Here is a 25,287-nt window from a genome sequence, read left to right as displayed (position 1 = left end):
TAGTGACCATAAACTCATTAGTCCGCTAGAAAAGTGAACTCTAGAAAGATAAATATAGCTATGCACCAATACATATGCATTATCATTTTTAATGTTCTTCGTTATTTAATGCATGTTTGAATAAATCAGTTATGACAGCCGCAATTTAAATGTTTATTTCAAAAAAATGAATTGGAGTAGAAATATGATTATGTAATTCTAAACTTGTGTAATTTAAGTGTTATATAAGTGTATATAAATAGGTTAATTTCAACCTTCAATATTATTATAGTAGTACCAGCTGACTCCCTTGTGTAGTTTACAGCATTAGTTGAGATTTTTTTTCTTCTAGAAAATTTGCCATGTACTGCAACTGAAATACTACATCCAAAATAATCGATATTGTAATTGAATCGAAAGCATGTGAAAAGTAATCGAATCGAATCATGAAAATTGTCAATACCCAGCCCTAGGTTTTATCCATGTTTTAAATGTATACAGTTCTCTTGAGCAGCATCTTATTTGACAAAAAATAAAAATGTTTACATTCAATAGAGAATGTTTTCGTATATGTGGATAAGTAAAGCTGTGGACACACTTAACAATTATGCTGATGTGATTTGATACTTAAGACTGATCATGCCCAGGGTCTGTGCCAGTTATTTAGTCGGTGTTTATAGTCAGTATTTAAAATCATATTGGCCTAGTTTCACAGACAGGGCTTAGCCTAAGCCAGGATTAGACCTTAGTTCAATTAGGACATATTAGTTTTCATAAATGTTCACTAGAAAAAACATGACTGGTGTTGATCTTGAGACAAAACAATGGCCATGACATATTTTATGATATGTCAGTGCAAGTTGCTTTCAGTTAAAGCAGCTCAAACATGCATTTTACTCTGACTAGTTTAAGCCTTGTCTGTGAAACCGGAGGAACGTGTGTTCAGTTCAGTCTTAGAATGTTTCAGCTACTCGTTAAGTGTGTCCCTGCCTTAAAAGTAGCTATAATTGCTTTCTCTTCCCTTCAAATAAAAATATTTTTTTTTACCAAGAGGCATTTTTGTACTACAGTTTTTTGCAAAAATGTCTCTAGTCAGAACAGAAGCCATGCAGGATACTAATTTTGTCATTATATCATCAAATTAGAAACATTATTTCTTTACATGTAATTATTTAGCGTCAACGCCTGGTTAATCCAGATTTGAGGTAAATCACTAGAGTGATCGCTTCTCGCTCTTTGTTTGACCGAGGCAGTACAAGCGCAGGCAGGTGTGCTACAGGTAAACGTGTGAGCGGGGCACGGACGAGGGTTCGTTCCACACAACCATTCAGAAATCGTGAGCCTTCAATACACAAAAAGAACCATCACTGAAAGGACATGAACCTGCAGTTCATTAAGTGAGTCAGATGTTGATTCAGTAAAGAAATTATAGCTGATTCAACCCAATACCTTTAATAAATCATAAAAAAAAAAAAAGCTGCCCAAATGAATCCTTAGTTTGTGAATTGGACTGTTTGTTTTTGTGTGCAAAGACAGGACAACATTTTTACTTTGTATTTATCAATATCCATATAACTGGAGAAAATGCTTTATGCCGTGGCACTGTAGTTTTGCAATAAATTGGCATAACTAGTGTTAAAGTGACAGCAGCCTAATAAACCTGCTGAGAAAATCACTCGCTGCTCGTGACTGAATAACTTTCGTAACTTTAATTGTAAGCATTAATCTGTATTTAATTTTCACAAATAAAACTATCCAGTGTTATTTTACATCTAATTACTTTAATTTCTGTAGTATTTCTTACCTGAAAACTACTGTTGGACCTGCCTGAAAAACTTTCATTTGTCTCTTTATTCTGTTGTATTTATTTGTGCTATCGTTTTGCAATTTTTTTGCAATCTTTTATTATTGACTGATTATTTGTCTTTTTTTATGTAGTTCAACGATTCAAATAAAGCCTTTCTGTGCTGTGTGTAAGCTATTACAACAAAATTTGCCTAAATTATCAAAACAATTATGACAACAAATTATCTGTATGGCAGTATCCCCTTGGTATCTACGGAAGAGGATTAGGGCCAAGCGATAATAAAAAAAAACATAAACATAAAACCATCTCGAGATTAAAGTTGTTAAATTTTGAGAAAAAAGTCGAAATAAAATGTTGAATAAACTCGTTAAATTACGAGAAAAAAGTCGAGATAAAATGTTGAGTAAAAAGTCATTAAATTACGAGAACAAATTTGTTAAATTTAAATTAATGACTTTTTTTCTCATAATTTAACAACTCTTTTTCTCAATCTAATGACTTTTTTCTCGTAATTTAACTCGTTTTTTCTTAATTTAACAACTTTAATCTCGAGATGGTTTTATTTTTTTATTATTGCTTGGCCCTAATCCTCTTCCGTAGGTATCGAATATCGGTATTTTTCAAGATATCGAAGTCGGAAATTCCAGGATCTTGACAACATTTCTGCTGGTTTGTTTTAATATATTGCCCTGCTCTATTTTCAGGTTTCTTTCATGTTATGGTTTTACTAGCAACATTAGATTGAGTTTGCTCTGGGAAATGAGCAGTTCACAGATTTCCTTTTCCTCATGCTGTGTGACAAGCAACAATCGTAAATAACGGGAAAAGAATCGCACCGTGACTCAGGCTTTATTTTGGTTGCTTGTGTACGTGACTGAGCACACAATCCTGAGAGATACTGTCAAAGTGAAGAAATCCCTCGCTGTCTTTTTACTTAATATTTATTCACAAATACAGTGTGGAATAAACATGGAACGGCCAGTGCCTTCTGAAAAATTGTTAATTTTTTACAGTTGATTACATTTTTTTTTTTTTTTTAAGTTCAAAGGGCTTCTTTAAGAAAGTTAATATTGCACAGAGGTAAGTTTGTGTTAGACATGTTGCGTCTGTGGGTGTTTTAGAGATGAAACAGTACTATGAACATTTGATATCACGATTATAGTGACCAAAATGATCATGTTATTGTTAAAATGGGCTTTAAATGTTCAAAAAGTACCGATACATGCATTGAAATCATTTCAACAAACAGCAAATCTTTTTTGTTTAGCAAAAAACATTGAAATAATAACATTAACAATGATGGCCAGATTTTAAATGAACAAAAACATGTTAGTTTGGTGACTTACAACATAACGTCATCTACTAACGTTCAAATAAAGTTTTGACAAATATATGATTAACCCCACATTTCAGCCTTTTAACCATTTTTTAAGAAGGGATGAATCAACATGGTAAATTATAGGTATTTTATTTGCTCCATTAATGATTCTAGATGCATTATTTAAATCGTTTACAATGAAAATCTGATGAATTTTTAATCTAATGCTTTTTAGAATGCTTATTAAATATACAACAGTTCATAATTCAGTCCAATTTTTGCTTTCGTCTGAACAAAAACAGCCGATGGGCTGAATGAAAATGTAAATCCACTCTCTGACAGTAGGTGGCGCTTATGAAAGACAATCAGTTTCAGAGATTTATTAATATAATTCATTCATTCATAAAATTTCCCTCTGCACTCTGTTGTAAAAGTTGAAGAGGTTGTAAAGTGGCTACCGCCTTGTTTTCACACAAAACAAAACCTTAAACTTTGCTTTAAGCTGGAAACTATTAACAGTGAGTTTTTCATATCATGCTAATCAAATATGGTTTTAATGATAAATAAAATATGAAGCGGTAATACTATCTGTGGGGAGTTATCATGATGAACTCCATTTTCTCCATAGGGGATTTTGAATGATAACTTAACCTTTAAAGACAGCCCTCCTGTGAGCCACGAGGTTGTTAATCAATAGTATTTCATTCTATTGAAGCTGTCATTATTTCAACTTGGTTTTAAAATTATTGCGTTTTAGCAGAATTCCTGGTGAAAAACTACATTACCCATGATGCTGTATAGGAAATTCAACCAATCAGAGCTGAAACAAGCAAAACGCACCAAGAGCTCTTTAGCTCCACCCACTCCCATGAAGCGCTGCGAATGACATAATCGAGTCGATTTTTAAAATGTATAATCAACATTTGTAAAGGAGTTGTTTTATGTTATTCCATTGTTTTTAATTTGATTATGCTGTTCTCAATGCTTCATAGGATTGTAGTTCTTTCCCTCACTAAAGCCATTAAGTCCACAGTCTTGTACCTTTGTCATTTTGTCCAATTTTCGAATACTTAATTTCTAATGCTTTAAATCAGAGTTTGTAGTGTTGTGATTCACCTTGTTGCTGGTTGGTTTTGTTCATGCATGGCTTATAACTTTTTAATGAAGGCTTTTAAAAAAATCCCTGTGGGAAAAATGAATGGAAAATATACCTTCAGGACTAACTCATATTTACATAAAAGGTGGGGTAGAATATTTCCCAGTATAAGAGAATATTGATTTACATCAACTAAAAACGATCAAGTCATCTCATCGACTTGAATGTATTTGCATTTTCACAAAGAAATGAAAAAACATACAAATTGGTTATACCCTTAAACCTTTATTTGCATGTTACATAGCCATGCATGTCCCAATATAAAAGCTCAAGGAGCATTAGGGATCTTATGTATTGCCTCTGATTGACTGACTAATCATTATGTGTCCTGAAACCTATTTTTTGTGTTTACTGCAGCTCATATTCTGTTTTCACAGCCTTTTAATTTTCACAAATGTATACATTTTTAAAATTAAAAAAAAAAAAAAAAAATTATATATATATATATATATATATATATATATATATATATATATATATATATATATATATATATATATATATATATATATATATATATATATTTTTTTTTTTTTTTTTTTTTTTTTTTTTTTTTTTTTTAGTGGGATAGATTTGAAAGTGAGCCCATCCAGTTGTTTGGGATTCATACATATCTGCAGATAGATCAAATACAAAGTAAAAATGTAATCACATTAATGACATTTCATGAGCAAAAAGATCTTGATACTTGAAGCCAAAATAAAGAGGGGTTTATTATTATTATTATTATTATTATTATTTATTATTATTATTATTATTATTATTATTAGTCCTTCTAAGACATATGGTAACAGTCAACAGAAGACTTGGATTTGGATTAGACCACTCGATTGATTATTTATGATGCCTTTATTTATGCTTTTAGAGGAATGGACTTTCAGGAGGGACTGAAATCTCTCAGATTTCATAAAAATATATTAATTTGTGTTTGGACGTTGAACGAAAGTCGTATAGGTTTAAAACGACATGAGGTGAGTACATGATGACAGAATTGAAATATACTTTATAAATACAGTAAGCTGAGTCTTGGATAAAACTAAAACATATCGTGAATCATATCGTTTACATCAACAATGCGTGTCGTCGCATTTCTATATCACGATATAATGATGTATCGTTACACCCCTACTAAAAATGGAAATGTTTTTCCTTTGCATTGTCAAAATGATCCCCGTTCACACGGATCCATGAAAACGCTGTATTCTGCTGCAAGGCCAGTAGATGGCGATGTCACTTGCCCTTGTCACACTACATGCCTATAGACTGAACATGTCACTATTTTTACAAGTTCACGTTTTTGTGGTTTACTAAGAGATTATAACGGTATCGTTTTCTAAAATTTGCACTTTGAAACCCGTTTTCAAAAGTTTGCATTTTAAGGCCGCCAAAACGCCGTTGTCGTGTAAATGAACGGCCAAAACGCAAACAAAATTTTCCGTTTTTAGTTGAAAATGTGTAAATTCATCCCTCAAACATATTCATAGAAGTACATAGATTTTTCTAGCAAATATTTTGGTTAAAGGTGCCCTAAAATCAAAAATTGAATTTACCTCGGCATATTTGAATAACAAGAGTTCAGTACATGGAAATGACATACAGTGAGTCTCAAACTCCATTGTTTCCTCCTCCTTGTATAAATCTCATTTGTTTAAAAGACCTCCGAGGAACAGACGAATCTCAACATAACACCGACTGTTACGTAACATTAATATGTACGCCCCCAATATTTGCATATGCCAGCCCATGTTCAAGGCATTAGACAAGGGCAGAAAGTCTGGATCTGTGCACAGCTGAATCATCAGACTAGGTAAGCAAGCAAGAACAATAGTGAAAAATGGCAGATGGAGCAATAATAACTGACATGATCCATGATATCATGATATTTTTAGTGATATTTGTAAATTGTCTTTCTAAATGTATTGTTAGCATGTTGCTAATGTACTGTTAAATGTGGTTAAAGTTACCATAGTTTCTTACTGTATTCACGGAGACAAGAGTCGTCACTATTTTCATTATTAAACACTTGCAGTCTGTATAATTCATAAACACAACTTCATTCTTTATAAATCTGTCCAACAGTGTGTAATGTTAGCTTTAGCCACGGAGCACTATCAAACTCATTCAGATGTAAACATCCAAATATATACTATACTCACATGATCCGAAGCATGCATGATGAACATTTTTGTAAAGATCCATTTTGAGGGTTATATTAGCTGTGTGAACTTTTTTTTTATGCATTGTTTTCGGTGGCGGGGAGTGCGAGGATTTAAAGGGGGCGCAGCCTGAATCGGCGCATATTTAATGATGCTTCAAAATAGGCTGTTAAATAAATTAATTTAAAAAAAAATCTATGGGGTATTTTGAGCTGAAACTTCACACACATTCAGGGGACACCTTAGACTTATATTACATCTTTTGAAAACACATTTTAGGGCACTTTTAATATAATTTCCTTTTTACGCTCTGGCCTAAAATAATTTAATCACTTTTTTTCTGTTGCACTGAATTAAAAACATGTTTAAGAGTTAAAAAAAAACAAAAAAAAACGTTATTTATCATACTTGACCAATAAGAGATGCCGTGCCGCTAATCCCTGCCTATTTTGGGAAACATGTTTACAGGCTAATTGCTATTTACCCACATGGTTCAGTGATCTATGTTAAAGATCACTTATTGTAATAACTATTTTTATTTATAATCATAATTTTCCCCTAGTATTATACCTATATAAAATTAAATGACTTTGGTTGAATATATAAAACACCAGGATGGTTAGTCAATTGTTTTTGGTGATTCCCATATTGCATCTAATTGCCTCATCACCACCTGGGTGTACTAATGTTTTTAACGTGCTCTCCCTGTAGACTTGGAGAAAAACTGCATCTGGCCCTTTAAGGAAACTGACGCTGATGGTGTTGGCTCAGGCCCAAGTGGGGGAGGGCATGTGTTTACTGAGTGACAGCAGCTGATTGGTTGCTGTAAGTCTTCACATCACAGAGGGGAGTGGCTGTCTGGCATAAAATAACATGTCCTTATAAGGGCGGTGGTGGACTGCACCATTCTCCTCAGCACACCGAGGGGAGTTCCCTCTTAGAGAAGCTGGGTTTTTAAGGATTTATGTAGATAAACTTCATATTTCTTTAGTTCATATTGGAGGTATTATTGATAAACTATAGAAGGATGAGTTTTGTCATTAGTGTAGGCTATATGAAATGAAGCATTTTGTTTAGTTAGATAGATTTATTATCTGTTTTTTCACATGATGGTCAAATGGTTACTCTGCCAAACTGCAAATTTAGTACAGAGCGTCTAATATGACATACTTGAGTCTTTTATTGTGACATCCTCACGTCTGTATGTTGAAGCTGTGCCTCCTCTCTTCAGCTGAGTGGTTTGTTCGGCAGACAGACTATAACCTCCCCTCCCTAAGTCAGATTTATCTCAACTCCCAGGAAATACAGCAGCGACGATTGAAGTGTGAAAGCTGCCGATCAAGAAACTGTGCCTCAAAGTGGACGGTACTAAACGAGAGGGAGCCGTAGCTGAGGAAGAGCCATCGAGTTGTCTGGAATTTTCTCTCAATCCTCTTCCAATGGTTCATTGGTTGAGGCCATGGCCTCTCAGTCAGGGTAAGCAATAGCACCAGCCATGTTTTCAGTGACTAACTCCTGTAGTAGTCACCGCAAAGTTTTAGGCCTTCTCTCAACGCATACTATTTCTTTAACTTGGTTTTATTTCATAGACTTGTCTTTTAAGTTGGTCTTAAAATGAGCAATGCACTTTAGGCAGCTTTGCTAAAGAATGAGAATAGTCTAGATGGATAATAATCTGGATTATATTACTGTCTGAAGTGCCCTTCGAATATATATTGATATTGAAGCACTTTAGAACGTGTGCTTTATTCTGAAACTGTTTTCTGGGCATGTAGAAACGATTGCATTAATGTGGAAAAATATTGGACAGCTATACCTATATGTTTTTTGCTCTGATTAAAGTAATTCCCATCCACTTTTCTTCATTTGGCACTTGTTTCATGGAAGTTGAAGCATTCCAGTCAATTTCCCATCAATACTTTCTTACTGTACATTTGCATCATAGGATGTAAGCGCCATCGTGTCATATGAGGAAAGTTTGTGTTAGTGAAACTATGAACGTCAAAGTATATTCCGCTTGCATAAATCCCAATATTTTATGGCAACCATGTATATTCAAGTGACTTAATGATCTAATAGAAGTGTCTGTGAAAAATTAAAGTTGAGAAAACTTAAACGTTTAAGGCAACCAGCTGCAGGAGATTTGAGTTTTCTCAACTTGTTGTAAATTGAACTTGTTAGACAAACTCAATCTCCTGTAGCTGGTTGCCTTAAACTTTTAAGTTTTCTCAACTTTAATTTTTTACAGTGCGTCAAAACCACCTATCTGCACTGTGGAGTAAATACGGCCCTATGATTTCCACAACGCAAAAATTTGGACTGAATCATGGAATCCAATCATAATAATTGTGTTACAGTGTAACATGGAATGTCATGGAACACGGAATTTTGGATGAATAAAGGCCCGTTCATGCCAAAGACAATGTAGTTCTAAAAATCATTTTAAAGATAAAAGAATAGCAGAGTTCACATCATAATGATAATGGCAATATCATTGGAATCACGATTTTTATCCCAGCTGATGAACGATAAAAACCATGACAGCCAATCAGAATTCATCCTGCTTTAAAGAGCTCGAGCATTTAGGCCGTGTCCACCCTTTTTTTTTTTTTCCCAAGGCTAGCGTACATTTCCAATTGTTTTCAATGGGAGCGGCACGTTTTTTCAGAATAACGAGACACTGAGCGTCTTTTTCATGCTCAAGCGCTCACGCTTACCGGTCGCATCGTGTTGAAAAATGTTGAACTTTGAGTAAAACATTGCGCTCATCACTGTCCCTTTTTAGCCAGGCATCCAATCACATTGGAGGAGGGGCGGGACGAATACAACAATTTAAAACAAGAGCCAGAGCAAATACTTTACATTGTATCGACATTTTTATATATAAACATGACAGAAACGAGATGAGATGCTAGTAACACTTCCGCAGATATTCCGTATCATAACAAGTTAAGCATGTCAACTGAAAAAAATGCTCAAACGCTCAAAGCTAGGCATTTAAAATGGCCTTACACCGTTATCGTGCATGTAAAAGCTGGCCGTGACTTTTCAACTGTCGGTTTATGTCAGAAATTGAACGGGGAATCCATGTCAATAATATCACTTATAATGGGTTCTGTTGTTTTTTGACGCCGCTCGAGTCCGGTTAAGACACGGTGTTAAAGTGACAGACAACATAAACTTAGAATAAACAGAACAGTATCGTTTGCTGGTGTTGACGCTAATATAGTTACAGTTATCGTTCTTGCCATGAACGGACCTTGAATCTAAACCGTACATTTAAATCGTGATATGGGCTAGTAATTTGAATATTGAAGCTCCTAATTAAATATGAAGTCTGCATGTTTTGTTTTTTGTTTTTTTTTCCTACTACAGATACTCAAGTAATAGTTAAATTGTATACGCAAGACATGCCTTTTGATGACTAAAATTGAATTTAACCGTTAAAATGGAAAAAAAAATTTGTGGGGGGAAAAACTAATTTCCTAGTATACTTGAAAGCCTTGTACGGTAAAATGCGTGAGACCGAGTGTATATATCTTGCTCTTGAGCAGTGGTGAAGCTAAAATCCAGGTTTGAAACCATATAAAGTTGAGTATATTATCACAATTATAATTTTTGGGTGAACTAACCCTTTTGCTGTTCACAAATTGTTTCCAAACCCTGAACATTATTGAAACCGTAGGGTCTGTTGACAGACTGGAGGCCTTTAGTTTTGACACACTTTTAATAAGCAGTGTGAGGAGAGAGCGAGAGGTTCAGGTGTACACCAGTTCATCAGCAAAGGTCATTAATGCTTTGACTAATTGGATTTGGTGCAGCGTGTCAAGCGACTACACGTCGCGTTGGTCGTTTGAGTGGTTTTGTCGTGCAAACGCTCTCCCATTAGCACACTCATTCCTTGAGCTTTCTCGACACGGCTATCAACCTAAACAAAACCTTTCAGTTACCCTGACATGATCTAATGCATCAAAAGTGACTCCCCTCCAAACCGCATCTGAAAACACCCCACGAATCACATCCTCCCCCGCCGTGATGTCTCGCATCTCCAAACCTCACCCTTCAGCGTTTACTGATCTAATCACTGAGCTTTGTTGATGTTTGTCGTCAGATTTAATTAATTGGTCTGTAATATCAAGGTTTTTATAACTCTTTAAACGGTTTAATTAGTGATTTGTTTACAATCTAAGAATAGGTTTTGTGAAGATTTAATGCAGTTTAAACATCCTTTAACTTTCTTTCTTGCATCCATCTTTTGTTTGCTCTCTTTCTGTCACTTGCTCTTTGCTGCACCCTGTCTTTCATTCCCATTCTTTTCACATTTGTTTTTTTCCTCCATTATTTTTCATCCTTTCACTGTTTTGTCCCCCCCCCCCCCACACTTTCTTTTGCTCACTTAATTTTTGTCGTGCTTTTCATTTTGAAATGAAACCATAGGCATACTGAGCCTGTAGTTTTGGCATTGTTATGAAGTTACAGTGAGTATAACTACTAATTAATTGCCAACTTGCCATTCCCTCACTTGAGAAACGAGTAGAAACCTGCATTTTATGATCCATGTAGTCCTGAGCTTTATTTATAAGCCTCTATACAACATTACCAATGTTTCCTTGAGAGAGTAGATTTCATCCTGTTGTGGTTTTGAATGACATTTTAGAAAACGTTCTGAACCGATAAGTGTTTCTTCTTAATAATTCGAAAGTAAAAATCTGCCTTTTTGATTGACATCCTCAAAGATGGTTTACTGAACTATGTACGTCAAAGACTGGCCGTTTTTAGGAAGTTTCATTGGCTGTTAGCTGTCATTTCATCAGAATTTCCATTGTGGTAAACATTGGCCGAATATGTAACTGTCATTATTAGGCCACATGTAGTCATTCAGTGATGTATAGAGGATAATGATGGTGTGTGAAACGTAATATAATGTTTGGTTAGCCGAAGCACACAGCGTAAAACACATATGGACAGACTCAAAGTTAGCGTTACCAATAATTGTCTAATTTAAAGGGATAGTTCACCCAAAAATGAAAAGGATTAGTTCACTTCAGAATTCAAATTTCCTGATAATTTACTCTCCTTCATGTCATCCAAGATGTTCATGTCTTTATTTCTTCAGTCAAAATGAAATGAAGGTTTTTGAGGAAAACATTCCAGGATTTTTCTCCATATAGGGGACTTCACTGGGGTTCAACGGGTTGAAAGTCCAAATGTCAGTTTCAGTGCAGCTTCAAAGAGCTCTACATGATCCCAGATGAGAAATAAGAGTCTTATCTAGAGAAACAATCACTCATGATACTTTTTAACCACAAATGCTCATCTTGCACTGCTCTGTGATGCGTCACGCATTATGTAATCATGTTGGAAAGGTCACGCGTGATGAAGCGGAATTACCGCAGTAGGGCAACAAACTCATTTCATTTTCTCCAACTTCAAAATCGTCTGACATCATTGTTTTACCTTTTTGCAAAGAAGCGTTTGACTTAGTCTGACCTTAGTCTGACCTTTCCAACATGATTATGTAATGCGTGACGCATCACAGAGGAGTGCAAAATGAGCATTTGTGGTTAAAAAGTATCAATTTTTTTGTTTTGTTTTTTAGAAAATGAGCGATGGTTTCACTAGATAAGACTCTTATTCCTCGTCTGGGATCATGTAGAGCTCTTTGAAGCTGCACTGAAACTGACATTTGGACCCCAGTGAAGTCCACTATATGGAGAAAAATCCTGGAATGTTTTCCTCAAAAACTTTAATTTCTTTTAGAGTGAAGAAAGAAAGACATGAACATCTTGGATGACATGGGGGTGAGTAAATGATCAGGACATTTGAATTCTGGAGTGAACTAATCCTTTAATTATTCACCTTTGTGTCGTTCCACATCCATAAGACCTTCGTTCATCTTCGGAACACAATTAAAGATTTTTTTATTTATTTTATGAAACCTGTGAGGTTTCTGTCCCTCCATAGAGATCCAACACAGCTACCACTTTCAAGGTCCAGAAAGGTAGTAAAGACAGCATTAAAGTAATCCATAATAAAGACTCCAGTGATTAAATCTCAGTTTTATAAAGTCACACGAGTGCTTTGTTTGTTCAAAAAAACATAAATTGCCACTTTATTTACGAAAATATGGATCTGAAACGCATGTTCACGAGAACACCACAATGCATGCATTTTGTGTTCACGTGAGAGCTGATATTGTTGGATAATATTATTTTGTAAATAAAGTGGTAAATTTATGTTTTCTTGCGCAAACAAAGCACTCGCGTCACTTCATAAAATTGAGGTTAAACCACTGGAGTCACTTTAATGATGTCTTTACTACCTTTTTGGATCTCTATTGAGGGACAGAAACCTCTCGGATTTCATTAAAAATATCTTCATTTGTTTTCCGTAGATGAACGAAGGTCTTACGGATGTGGAACAACATGAGGGTGAGTAATTAATGACAGAATGTTCATTTTTGGGTGAACTAACCCTTTAATTCTCGCATTGAGCTCTCCTAAGTGACTGCTGTCTTTTATTCTGTGAAAAAGCTCAGCAGGGAAATGCCTGAATCCAGTTATCCTGTTTTATTTTTCCATTTGTTGTTCAAATGTGTAACTTTGTCTTGGATTAAATGTAGCTCAAGGTGTCAGGAAGCTATTTTTCTTTTGATTCTTCACTGCTTAGTGACTCTGTCTCTGTTGTTAGCAACATGAACCGTGAAGACCGGAATGTGCTCCGTATGAAAGAAAGGGAAAGGAGAAATCAAGAAATCCAGCAGGGAGGAGAGGCCTTTCCAGCTAACTCCCCCCTCTTTCCTGAACCTTATAAAGTTGTAAGTTCATTTTGTTTCTTCTTTTTTTCATTTTATTTATTTATTCATTTATTTTTTTGCCCTGTAGACCTCATTTCATCTTGGATGGTGGCTCCTTTTTGGTTTTTACATTCTGATAATATTCTCTATTAATCTTGCTCCTTAGAGGAGAACCCATCACTGATAAAAGCTTTGTGTCGATAGAGTTGTACAGTGACCGTAATTACAGAATGATTATACAATTATGCACCGAGCTAATTGGTGTTTATTAACTAGAGCTGCACGATTCTGAATAAATTGAGAATTACAGTTTTTGTTTCAAACAGAGATGACGATTGATTTTTCCCATGATTTTCAGCAGACTGCTAAACAAAATGTCATGTAATTTACTAATGTTAATTAAATTGAATTAATTTAATAAATTTAATAGTTTAATAAATCGTGAATTAATTATTTTTAAGAATCGGGTTGAATGAATGATTCAATGACTCACTCATAAACACTTCACTTGTTTCATTACTGGATGAATCAGCGTTTTTGAACAAATCTTTTGAATGAATGATTCAACGACTACCTCATAAATACTTGTTCCGTTACTGGATGAATCAACATTTTTGAATGAATCACTTGAATGAATGATTCAATGACTCACTCATAAACACTTCACTCATTTCATTACTGGATGAATCAACATTTTTGAACGAATCTTTTGAATGAATGATTCAATAACAAATGCATTTTTGAGTCTTTTTGACTTGTTGCCACCTACTGGCTTAACGGTGTAATTGATACAATCTTTATTTAAAGCACAAAGTTACTTTCTAAAGGTGATTTGTTCTATTTTGATCATTACCATAGACATCAGTGTTTATATCCAAACTATAAACATTTATCCCAGTACTTCTGTAATAATATGAATGATTGTAGCACAGAAATAATGAAATTAGTGGTTTCTTACCTATACATGACAATGGCTCTCTCTGGCTCAGATCTGAATGTTCGCTGTGACCGTACTTATCAAAGGTTTAATAGACATAGACGAATCGCTGTCATTTAGTAATGAGATTCTTTTAACCTTTAATCGTGCAGCTCTAATAACAACTATTAACATTTCTAAAGATATTGGCTCAATATAAAATATGTAATGAAAGCAAAAAAGATGCTCCAATTGCTGGATTTAAACATTGCATGTAAGTTAAATTATGCAAGATCAACTTAATTTAGCCAATTGGAAATGGTTATCAAACAATCCTGTTAAATCAAAATAGGCAAATATCATCTTAATACTCTGGCTTACTGATAAATATATATATCACTAATGGTACATGCTGTTCCTTTGTGTCCCAGAAACCACGCATTGTACTGTTTTTATTGGCATCAGGTCTCATTTGATATCTGAACCCTTACGGTTATTGCAGGGTATGTTATGGGTAAGTACTTGCATTGTTAGATGTGTCAGTTGTCAGCCATTTCTTGTTAACAGTATGTTCCTGGTTGGTAAAAAAATGTCTGTTGGTTAGTGCCCGGTTAACTTCCGTTCCTTAATCTGGGGTAAGTGCTTGGCAAATGTCCTGTTGTCCACTTTCTAGTTATACATGGATAAATATTGTGTAAAGAACACTGAGAACCCTTTTTCATTGCCATGCTCAAAGAAATTTCATAACTTTTCATCAGATAATATCATTTGAGCTGTGAGTTTGCAGTCTAAATTCAGTGTGAAAAGTGTGTTGTGCCATGAAATATAGTATGCAGACAATACATGTAGTATTATGTCTTTAGTTAATGGAAATAGGTAAGTGCAATTTTTAATTGTTACATTTATTTTGACTTCCACCCAAATTCATAGTTCAACAAATTACATTTTATTGGAGAATTGTGGATGTACAATATGAGTCAAAATCTGCTTTAAATGTAACAAATCATGTAAAAATGCATTCTTTTATTGGAAAATGAAACATTTTATCAAACTTCGATAATTGCCTCAATCTTTTAAACAACTGAGAAGAAACTGTTTTAAAAAAATCACCTGTCAAGTTAATAATATAACATCAGCATATGAGACTCATCTCAAGATCACGATCAAATTATTGAAACTTTTAAAATCAGGATTGTCAGAATGCGTAGTTCATGCATAAATAAATGCCCATCAAAACCAACATGTTAAACAATGTTCACTAACCTGGCAAAGTTTAGTTGGATTGGTGTTTGTTCTCCTTAGCGTGCAGTGTGAAGTGTTTCACTCAGTTCCCTGATCATTCCCATTCAATTTCAGTGAGGTAAAGAACAGATTTATCCTCACATGCTTTATGTATTACGCACATTATCGTCTTTGACAGACAGCATGTTGAAGTCGCTCAGGCCGCCATTTACTCCTTCTTGGAAAGTGATGACGAAAATCCGTTTTGTGATATTTGTTGTGATATTCAAATGAAGTGGTTTTGAAAACAGATGGATCGTAAGGAAATAATTGTTTATTCAGTGAAGTGATTGATGTTTTTAGTTCTAATATTCCAACAGCCTAATTTTTTGACGGACATGATAACATGCGTGAGGGGTGAACTGTGTTTGATTTTTGGGTAATTATAAAACACATTCTGGAGGCGTTTAAAATGCTTTTTGTGTAGTTCATAATTTTATGGAAGTTTATATCGTGGCTTAAATTACGCTACTCAGACTGACATGTTTGGCTAGTTCGTTTTTTACAAGTGGTTTTGATGCACAAAGTTGGTTTTATTGACCCAAAAAATCTTTTATTTAACCTATGAAAATGCAGATGCTGTTGTAAAATAACTGTTCAAAACTGTTGTTTCATTATTACCCCTTAGCAGATTCTGACTCATATCTATTTTGTTGTGCAACTCACCGGATTATAATGCGTACAAACCTCATCATGAAGTTGCCCACGCACAGTGTCTTTGCTGTGTTGACACATTTCCCTTTGAAACAGGAAGTTTTGGCTGGACGTGAGGAAGGAATTAATTTGTTTTTGGTTTTTTTAGCGTGTTCTGCTATTCCTTCTGTAGACAAAAGTTTGGAGCAAAAGATGTTTCCAATGTTCACTAAAAAAAGTTGCCAGCATTTTTGATCATTTTCACAAAAGTTTCATGAATAATTTGTGTGAATATCTGAACATGCAATATATAAAAAAAAAGAAAGAACAGATTCTCTACTTTTAAACAAAACACAACCCAAAAAAATCTTTAAACTTAGCTTCATGCATTCTTTATTCATAAACATTTAAATGTGGAAAGTTTCATAAAAAAGCAGATTCTCACCGATGATCGGGTCCATCAACACCCCCAAAGCTTCACAGTCCTGTAGCTCATCCTGGTGCGACGTTTCATTCGGTAACGTTAGGCGTTTTAGATTTATATGCTGTTTAAAGTTATTTTACATATGCTATCACTTGTTTCTGCTGCTTCTTCACCTGTGTTTTGATCAGGAGATTCAGTACTCTTTCAGAAGATGTAATAGCGCCCCCTACCGTATAACATTGAAAACACGGAAAGCTGGAAAATTCCATTAATGGCGGGGAAAGAGTTCATTCTTAGGACTCTAATTGGGCTGATATAAACGTTGAAAAGGGACAGAGGGATTATAGTCACATACGTTAGAGGAAAGAAGATTACAGTCTCTCTCTGTCTAATCTTTGCCGCTAACCAGCTTTGCACGGCGGTAAGTGCTTTACATTGGTGGTCAACCTGTCAGGTGGAGAATACGATGAGCTGCAGTCCCGTTCTTTCCTTCATATTCCCTGGAGGATCAGATGAAGTGTTTTATACTAACAGTGGAAAACCCCTGCTCTGACATTTCCTCCGGTCGGGCTAGGACACGACACATTACTTGTTTATTTTGGATGAACTCATTGGGGGTAGTAGTGCAAAAAAATATTTCACATAACAATCTGCTCCTGCTGTGCGCTTGACTTGAACATTCTGGACAGATCCAGTTATAAAACAAGATGAGGAATATTGAGTCCTGGTGTCTTATGTTTGTCATGTGATTCTGCGTTGTCTCTAAATCATGTTTGATTGTTGCAGGGATCAAACAACAAATGGGGAAACTGCCAAAAATGTCCAGAGTGTCCTTGCAATGACATTACTAGCCTTACGCAAACTCAGTGCAACGTGCAAATGATTTATGAATCGTTTCTTTTGCCAGCAGTCATGTTTTTCTTTTCATTGCCCTCATAAGAAGCGACTGATGTGGTGTTGACATTTTCTTTACATTTCAAACCTATAAATTTGAGATTTACAAAAAGAAGGGAGGGGACAAAGAAATTAATAATAGCTTGTTGAGAGTATTAGAAATAGACAGATTTTTCACAGAAGGAAAAAATTATAGCTAGATAGATGTTAAAGCTATTCGATTCTACATTGTATTTGCCCTAATACAAATTTACTATAGTAACTTCCGTAGTATTCTTGGTTTTACCATGTTCTTATAACGAATACTACTGTTAAAACTATGTATTTCTCTGTACTACCAAGGTTAGATGTAACTCTGGTTTCTTAACCAGTTAACTAAAACTAAAACCATAATGCTTGAATTTAAACAGCCATTTCAGCTAGTTTGCAAGGAAACATAATTATAATTCGATTTAACTTAATGTACTAAAAGACTAGAACTGAAATAAAAATGATTAAAAACTATATAGAGATAAAAAATGAAGACACACAACCAAATTTCTAAAACTTTAACTAAAACTAAAATTAATTAAAATATTGCTAAATTTAAAATATATTAGTACTTAAGGATGCACGGTATATCGCCCACTATATCGATATCAGCCGATATATGTTCATTTTTAATGTTATCTGCAAAAATTTGACTGATATATTAAAGCCGATAAATAATGGATTATTTCCTTCAGATGAGACGCTTCAGATGCGCACAGTCCACCATTATGGTTTCTAATTGCTAGAAATATGATTGAAGTCACTTCAAAAAGGAAAATACAGTTAAGTACAGTGCAGGTCTGTCATATAGACTACATAATATTATAATGAGAACATTATAATTGTGTGCTTGTGAGACGGTAATCGGTATAAACATTTGGATTTAGATCGGCTAATATATCGGTTATCAGATTTCAAATATAAAGAATTATCGGTGTCTGCCAATTTTCATATCCGTACGTCCCTATTGAAGTCCTATCCCTAGTTTTATCACAGTAAATCCAATCAAAGAGCGCTGGCAAACTTTTGTAGTGGCACCAGTTTGTCAAGGTTGCAAAATGCGACCATTAACTGATCTCTGTTGACGTTCTCATGCTCATCTCCTTTTCTCCCAACAGTCCTGCAAGGAAGATAAACTCTCAAGTCGCATCCAGAGCATGCTGGGAAATTACGACGAGATGAAGGAGACCATCGGTGAACCCCCAATGTCCAAGCTCATTCCCAAAGCCTCCAGCTCCTCCTCCGACGATAAATCTGGCCAGTACGGTGACCAGCGCGGAGGTACCCAGAGTCAGAACAGTAAATGGACTCCAGTCGGTCCGGCTCCTGGCGGCGGCATCTCTTCCACGTCCTGCTCTTCCTCCTCCTCACAGAAGCGTTCGTCCGTGCAGGGCAGCGGCCAGCGGTCTAGCAGCGGCGGTCAGCGGCACGAACGAGACTACAGCAGCAGTGGCAGCAGCAAGAAGTCCAGCAAGCACGGCTCCGAGCACAAGTCCCACTCCACCTCCAGCCCTGCCAAGGGCTCCATGAGCTCCGTCAGGGACAGACGACAAAAGTCGCCCAGAGACAGAGAAGCCAACTGGGACTCGCCCTCAAGAGTTCATTCCTTCTCCAGCGGACAACATCCCAGCCAGACCTTCCCACCCTCACTCATTAAACCCAGCTCCATGCTCCAGAAACCCACCGCCTACGTGCGGCCCATGGACGGCCAGGAAACGGCGGAGCCCAAGACCTCTTCGGAGTCGTACGGCCAGTCGCACAGCAGTGCCGTTGGAGAAATGAAGCCCAATGGCAAGGCTTCTCTCACCAAGCTCAAGATTCCCACGCAGCCTGTCGACGTAAGTCATGCATGCTTTCTTTCCCACGTTATTGAACGATGCATATCTTTAGGAATCAAATTTTCCTTGATCGTTTGAGATAAAACAGTCAGTTTTCGGAATAGTTTCAGACCGATAGCGTACATATTTATTTATTAGGCCAATATCTGAGGTTTATCATTTTATAAACTTTTTATTTTATATTTTAAACATTTAATACAGTGTTTATACTTTTTATAAATCAGTTCATGTGATTACAGTTAATATTATAAAGCGACTAGAATGTGCGCCAAAAATAACAAAATAGCGACTTTATTCAACAATATCTAGCTCCTTTGACTATTAAGCATATTTTGTTGAATTGTAATTTTTTTTTTATGCTGCTAGAAAACGCTTTTATTCAGAAACATGCTTGCATGGAATATTTGAAAATGTACCACCTGAAAGTATTTTAGATTTTCTGTTTAGTTGAAATGTTTTATATAATGTAAATTTTATGGATGATACTGAACTTTTTTGCCATGTAAATAGCCTTGATGCTAACATGGCGTAAAAACTTAATTAACAAACAAACATCAATAATATTTAGTGATGGGCGATTTCAAAACACTGCTTCATAAAGCTTTACGAATCTTTTGTTTCGAATCAGTGGTTCGGAGCGCCGAAATCCCATGATTTCAGTAAACAAGGCTTCGTCACGTCACAAGTGTTTTGAAACTTAAATAGTTCACATGACTTTGGCAGTTTGATACACGCTCCGAACCACTGATTCGAAACAAAAGATTCGTAAAGCTTTGAAGCTTCATGAAGCAGTGATTTGAAATCACCCATCACTAGTAGTGTTGTCACGGTACCAAAATTCCAGTAGTCTGTACCAATGCCATAAAAATTTGTATGGTTCTCGGTACCAATTTCGTTTTTTCTATTTTATATAGCCTAATTTAAAAACATATTTAATCATACATATAAATATTTGGAGTGTTTGCGTGTGTGTAGGATATATACCTTAATGAAATAAATTTTGAAATATAAAAAAAGATAAATAATAAATGCTCAAACATCCATTTTTTTAACAGACGGGCTTCTTTATTTTAGCTATTCCGTCAGTGAAACAACACACTACAGCCTGTAAAACTATTAAATAAATATCTGTAAATAATGGTAACCTAAATAATAAGAAATTTAAATATTATTATTATTTTTTTAATATTTGTTTCATATAGCCTACCGCTCTGTGCTTTGAGAGGGATGAGGGACACAAGCAGGAAAGAGACCATTTCTCTTTAATAATATCTTTATCTCCTGATGTTATAAACAACTGACACTTGTTGTAAAAGGTTTGAAGAGCGAGTTTTATCCTCCGCAGGGGCAAGACATTCAGGCTATGTTTGATTTATGTGCTTCCAGAGAAACGAAAGTAAAAATCAGCGTGTGTGAAACGCGCTATACAAATAAACTTGACGCGCCTTATCAAGTCTAATAAAAAGCACAAACTGTGTTAAATAGAAATTGACGTGCACACAAAAAGGTTTCTGTCCTACAGTGTTTTTTAGTACCACAGTAAAGAATGCGAATAGCATTCTAAAAGCGAAAGAAAGAAACGTTTATAATCCCCTGCGTGAGTGAAGATTTGGGAAAAGAAACAGAGATTCCATGTTCAGTGGAATCACTAATGGAATATTTTTAAATTCTCCGGTAATCAGGTGACCAGATCGCGATTCGCAAAACAGGATACAAAGTCAACAAAGCTTAAATGTATGGACTCATGTACCTCTCATTCGGCATGAACCAAAATGTTTCCATGTCACATTTAATTGTGAACCTATTATTTCTTCATAAACACAGCTTTGTGCTTCGCTCCTGTCATCAAGTAAATATTGGCACAGCCCTATCAGTGGGTATCGAATATACCCGGGTTCTCGGTACTACCGGTTCTACAAAAATGCTATTTCAACAACCTAAAAAGATATTGTTGAATAAAGTTGCTATTTTGTAATTTTTAGTGCACAAAAAGTATTCTCGTCGCTTTATAAATGTTAATGTTGAACCAATGTAGTCACATGAACTGTTTTAAATACATTTTTAGTAGCTTTCTGGGCATTGAAAAAGGGAGTGTTATTGCTGTCAATGCAGGCCTCACTGAACCAACGGATTTTATCAAAAATATCTTAATTTGTGTTGTGAAGATGAACAAAGGCCTTATGGGTGTGGGACATAATTAATGACGACATTTTCATTTTTGGGTGAACTAACCCTTTAACATAAAGAAGATTAAATATTTCAACAAATATTTATTTAACAAATGTCATTAACGTATTTGTGGAGGTGCACTACATGACATTTTACAATCTAAACTGGCCTTGCCTTGTCATTGAAATATCACTGTATGTAAATTACATTTTTTTTTTTTTAATTAAAAAAAACAAACAAAAAAACATTGACCCACATTGCATTCTTGTGCTTCTTGTACCTCAAATACACACAAATGCAAAATGTTTATGAGATGCCATAAGACACTCCAAATGTGTCCATAAATAACATAATTACAAATATTGAGACTTTTACGCCTTCAGTTTTTTATTTGTGTATATGCAGTGAATTGGTTGTATAAATTTGGCCATTTGGTTGGATCACACACCCACTCACAGCATGGAAGGGAAAAACGTAATCAGGCAGTTTTGTTTAGTCAGAAAGTGTCACTTCATGATTCATTGCAACGTTTTGGCTAGCCAGCGTGCAACACAGCAAGACTTTACTGGCTTTGTGCCACCACTTAGCATGAACCATTGGGGAAACGAGGACCTGTTATAAGAATAATAATAATAATAATTAACTAAATTATATGGCCCATTAAAAATAACATGGCTGGTTGCATGTATTATAGCTCTACTGAGGGTTTTACAACTTATACTTGACCTGTAGTCATAAACAATCATGTACGTTTGATTATTCATATGTGCTGCTCTGTAAGCAAAGATCTGCATGATTCGTTCATTCTTGCAGGGTTCAATGGGAGGAGATGCGAGCTGTGTTGATGAAATTTTAAAGGTAAGAACCATTTTATTATTATTATAATAGTAAACGAACACTGAAAAATTAAATTTGTTATAACTATAACTCGACTTCGCAATATTTAAATGCTACCAACATGTTAAAACAAGCTAACAGTGCCTAGCAACATGTTAAATTATCTTGAGAAAAGACTAGCACTGCTTAGCATGTTAGCAACACTTAACAATGTTACATGTTATTAGGCTAACAGTGCCTAACAACATGTTAAAATATCTTGACGAATATCTGACTAACAATGCCTTGCAACATGTAGCAATATGTTAAATGCTAACAACGTGGTAACAATGCCTAGCAGTATATTGAAATGTTGACAACAGTCTAGCAGTGTTTAGTAACATATGAGCTACGCTTAGCAATATGGTAAATGTTAACAGTGCCTAGCAATATGCTAAATGTTAAAAACATGCTAACAATGTGTAGCATTATGTTGAAATGTTGGCAAAGGACTAGCAGTGTTTAGTAACATGTTAACAACGCTTAGCAATATGCTACATGTTAACATGTTAAAACATGTTAAAATGAATAGCAACGTTAAAATGTGTTGACGACAGACTAGCAATGCTTAACATGTTAGCAACACTTAGCAATATGGTAAATGTTAACATGCTAACAGTGCCTAGCAACATGTTAAAATATACTGACATCAGACTAACAATGCCTTGCAGCATGTAGCAATATGTTAAATGCTAACAAAATGCTAAAACATGCTAACAATGCCTAGTAGTGTGTTAAATGCTGACAACGGGTTAACAATGCTTGGCAACACTTAACAATATGCTATGTTATCGACATGTTAGCAATGTTTATATTTCCTGCAATATGTAAAATATGCTGACAACAGACTAACAATGCCCTGTTACATGTAGCGATATGTTAAATGCTAACAACATGCTAAAACATGCTAACAATGCCTAGCAGCATGTTAAATACTGACAATGGATTAACAATGCTTGGCAACACTTGTCAACATGTTGTTAACGTAGCATATTGTTAACAGATTAGCAATGCCTTGCAACATGTTAGCAACACTTAATATGATAATTGTTAACATGTTAACAACACTTAGCAATATGCTAAATGTTTAAAAACATGCTAACAATGTTGAAATGTTGGCAAAGGACTAGCAGTGTTTAGTAACATGTTAACAACGCTTAGCAATGTGCTACATTTTAAAACATGTTAAAATGAATAGCAACGTTAAAATGTGTTGACGACAGACTAGCAATGCTTAACATATTAGCAACACTTAGCAATATGGTAAATGTTAACATGCTAACAGTGCCTAGCAACGTGTTAAAATATACTGACATCAGATTAACAATGCCTTGCAGCATGTAGCAATATGTTAAATGCTAACAACATGTTAAAACATGCTAACAATGCCTAGTAGTGTGTTAAATGCTGACAACGGGTTAACAATGCTTGGCAACACTTAACAATATGCTATGTTATCGACATGTTAGCAATGTTTATATTTCCTGCAATATGTAAAATATGCTAACAACAGACTAACAATGCCCTGTTACATGTAGCGATATGTTAAATGCTAACAACATGCTAAAACATGTTAACAATGCCTAGCAGCATGTTAAATACTGACAATGGATTAACAATGCTTGGCAACACTTGTCAACATGTTGTTAACGTAGCATATTGTTAACAGATTAGCAATGCCTTGCAACATGTTAGCAACACTTAATATGATAATTGTTAACATGTTAACAACACTTAGCAATATGCTAAATGTTTAAAAACATGCTAACAATGTTGAAATGTTGGCAAAGGACTAGCAGTGTTTAGTAACATGTTAACAATGCTTAGCAATATGCTACATTTTAAAACATGTTAAAATGAATAGCAACGTTAAAATGTGTTGACGACAGACTAGCAATGCTTAACATATTAGCAACACTTGGCAATATGGTAAATGTTAACATGGTAACAGTGCCTAGCAACGTGTTAAAATATACTGACATCAGATTAACAATGCCTTGCAGCATGTAGCAATATGTTAAATGCTAACAACATGTTAAAACATGCTAACAATGCCTAGTAGTGTGTTAAATGCTGACAACGGATTAACAATGCTTGGCAACACTTAACAATATGCTATGTTAACGACATGTTAGCAATGCTTATATGTCCTGCAATATGTAAAATATGCTGACAACAGACTAACAATGCCCTGTTACATGTAGCGATATGTTAAATGCTAACAACATGCTAAAGCATGCGAACAATGCCTAGCAGCATGCTAAATGCTGACAATGGATTAACAATGCTTGGCAACACTTAACAATATGCTATGTTAACAACATGTTGACAACAGTTTAGCAATGCATTGCAACATGTTAGCAACACTTAATATGATAATTGTTAACATGCTAACAATTACTTGCAGTATGTTGAAATGTTGCTAACAACATGCTAAGGGGCCATTCTTTGCGACTAAAATCGTGAGACGCATCACTCAGGAATGGTTTTAAAAAAAAAAGCACAAATTTCAGTATGTTGAATTGTTGATAACAGACTAGCAGTGTTTAGCAACATGTTAACAACGCTTGGCAATATGTTACATGTTAAAACAAATGCTAACAATGACTAGCTACATGTTAGCAACACTTATATAGCAATATGTTGAACGTTTAAAAACATGCTAACAATGCAAACCAATATGTTAACAATTACTAGCAGTATGTTGAAATGTTGACAAAGGACTAGCAGTGTTTAGTAACATGTTAGCAATGCTTAGCAATACGCTACATGTTAAAATGCTAACAATGCCTAGCAATGTAGCAATACGTTAAATGCTGTCAATGGACTAACAATATTTGGCAACACTTAACAATATGCTACGTTAACGTAAAATATGCTGACGATACAATGGTTAGCAGCACTTAGCAATATGGTAAATGTTAACATGTTAACAATGCCTCGCAACATGTAGCAACATGCTAAAACATGCTAAAGGGCCATTCTTTGTGACTAAAAACGCAAGACGCAACACT

General features: G+C 35.1%; 1 protein-coding gene across 9 annotated transcripts in view; it reads left to right on the top strand.

Moving 5' to 3' along the window:
• Positions 1 to 25,287, top strand: part of aff4 (AF4/FMR2 family, member 4) — a 57,089-nt gene that overhangs the window by 11,808 nt on the left and 19,994 nt on the right. For 2 of the 9 annotated variants that reach the window (XM_067376679.1, XM_067376672.1), the window contains exons 2-5: positions 7,716 to 7,892; positions 13,107 to 13,233; positions 18,509 to 19,228; positions 22,211 to 22,255. In XM_067376679.1, the coding sequence (XP_067232780.1) occupies positions 7,876 to 7,892; positions 13,107 to 13,233; positions 18,509 to 19,228; positions 22,211 to 22,255 (909 nt within the window). In that variant the 5' untranslated portion in view covers positions 7,716 to 7,875. Of the gene's footprint in view, positions 1 to 7,456; positions 7,893 to 12,810; positions 12,848 to 13,106; positions 13,234 to 18,508; positions 19,229 to 22,210; positions 22,256 to 25,287 lie in introns of those variants that run through there. The other 7 variants (XM_067376678.1, XM_067376675.1, XM_067376676.1 and 4 more) reach the window with 6 other exon arrangements.

This window comes from Chanodichthys erythropterus, chromosome 22 (assembly GCF_024489055.1).
Source record: "Chanodichthys erythropterus isolate Z2021 chromosome 22, ASM2448905v1, whole genome shotgun sequence".
NCBI lineage: Eukaryota > Metazoa > Chordata > Actinopteri > Cypriniformes > Xenocyprididae > Chanodichthys > Chanodichthys erythropterus.
The sequence above is the reverse complement of the archived record's forward strand: the minus strand, read 5'-3'. Positions and strand labels throughout refer to the sequence as shown.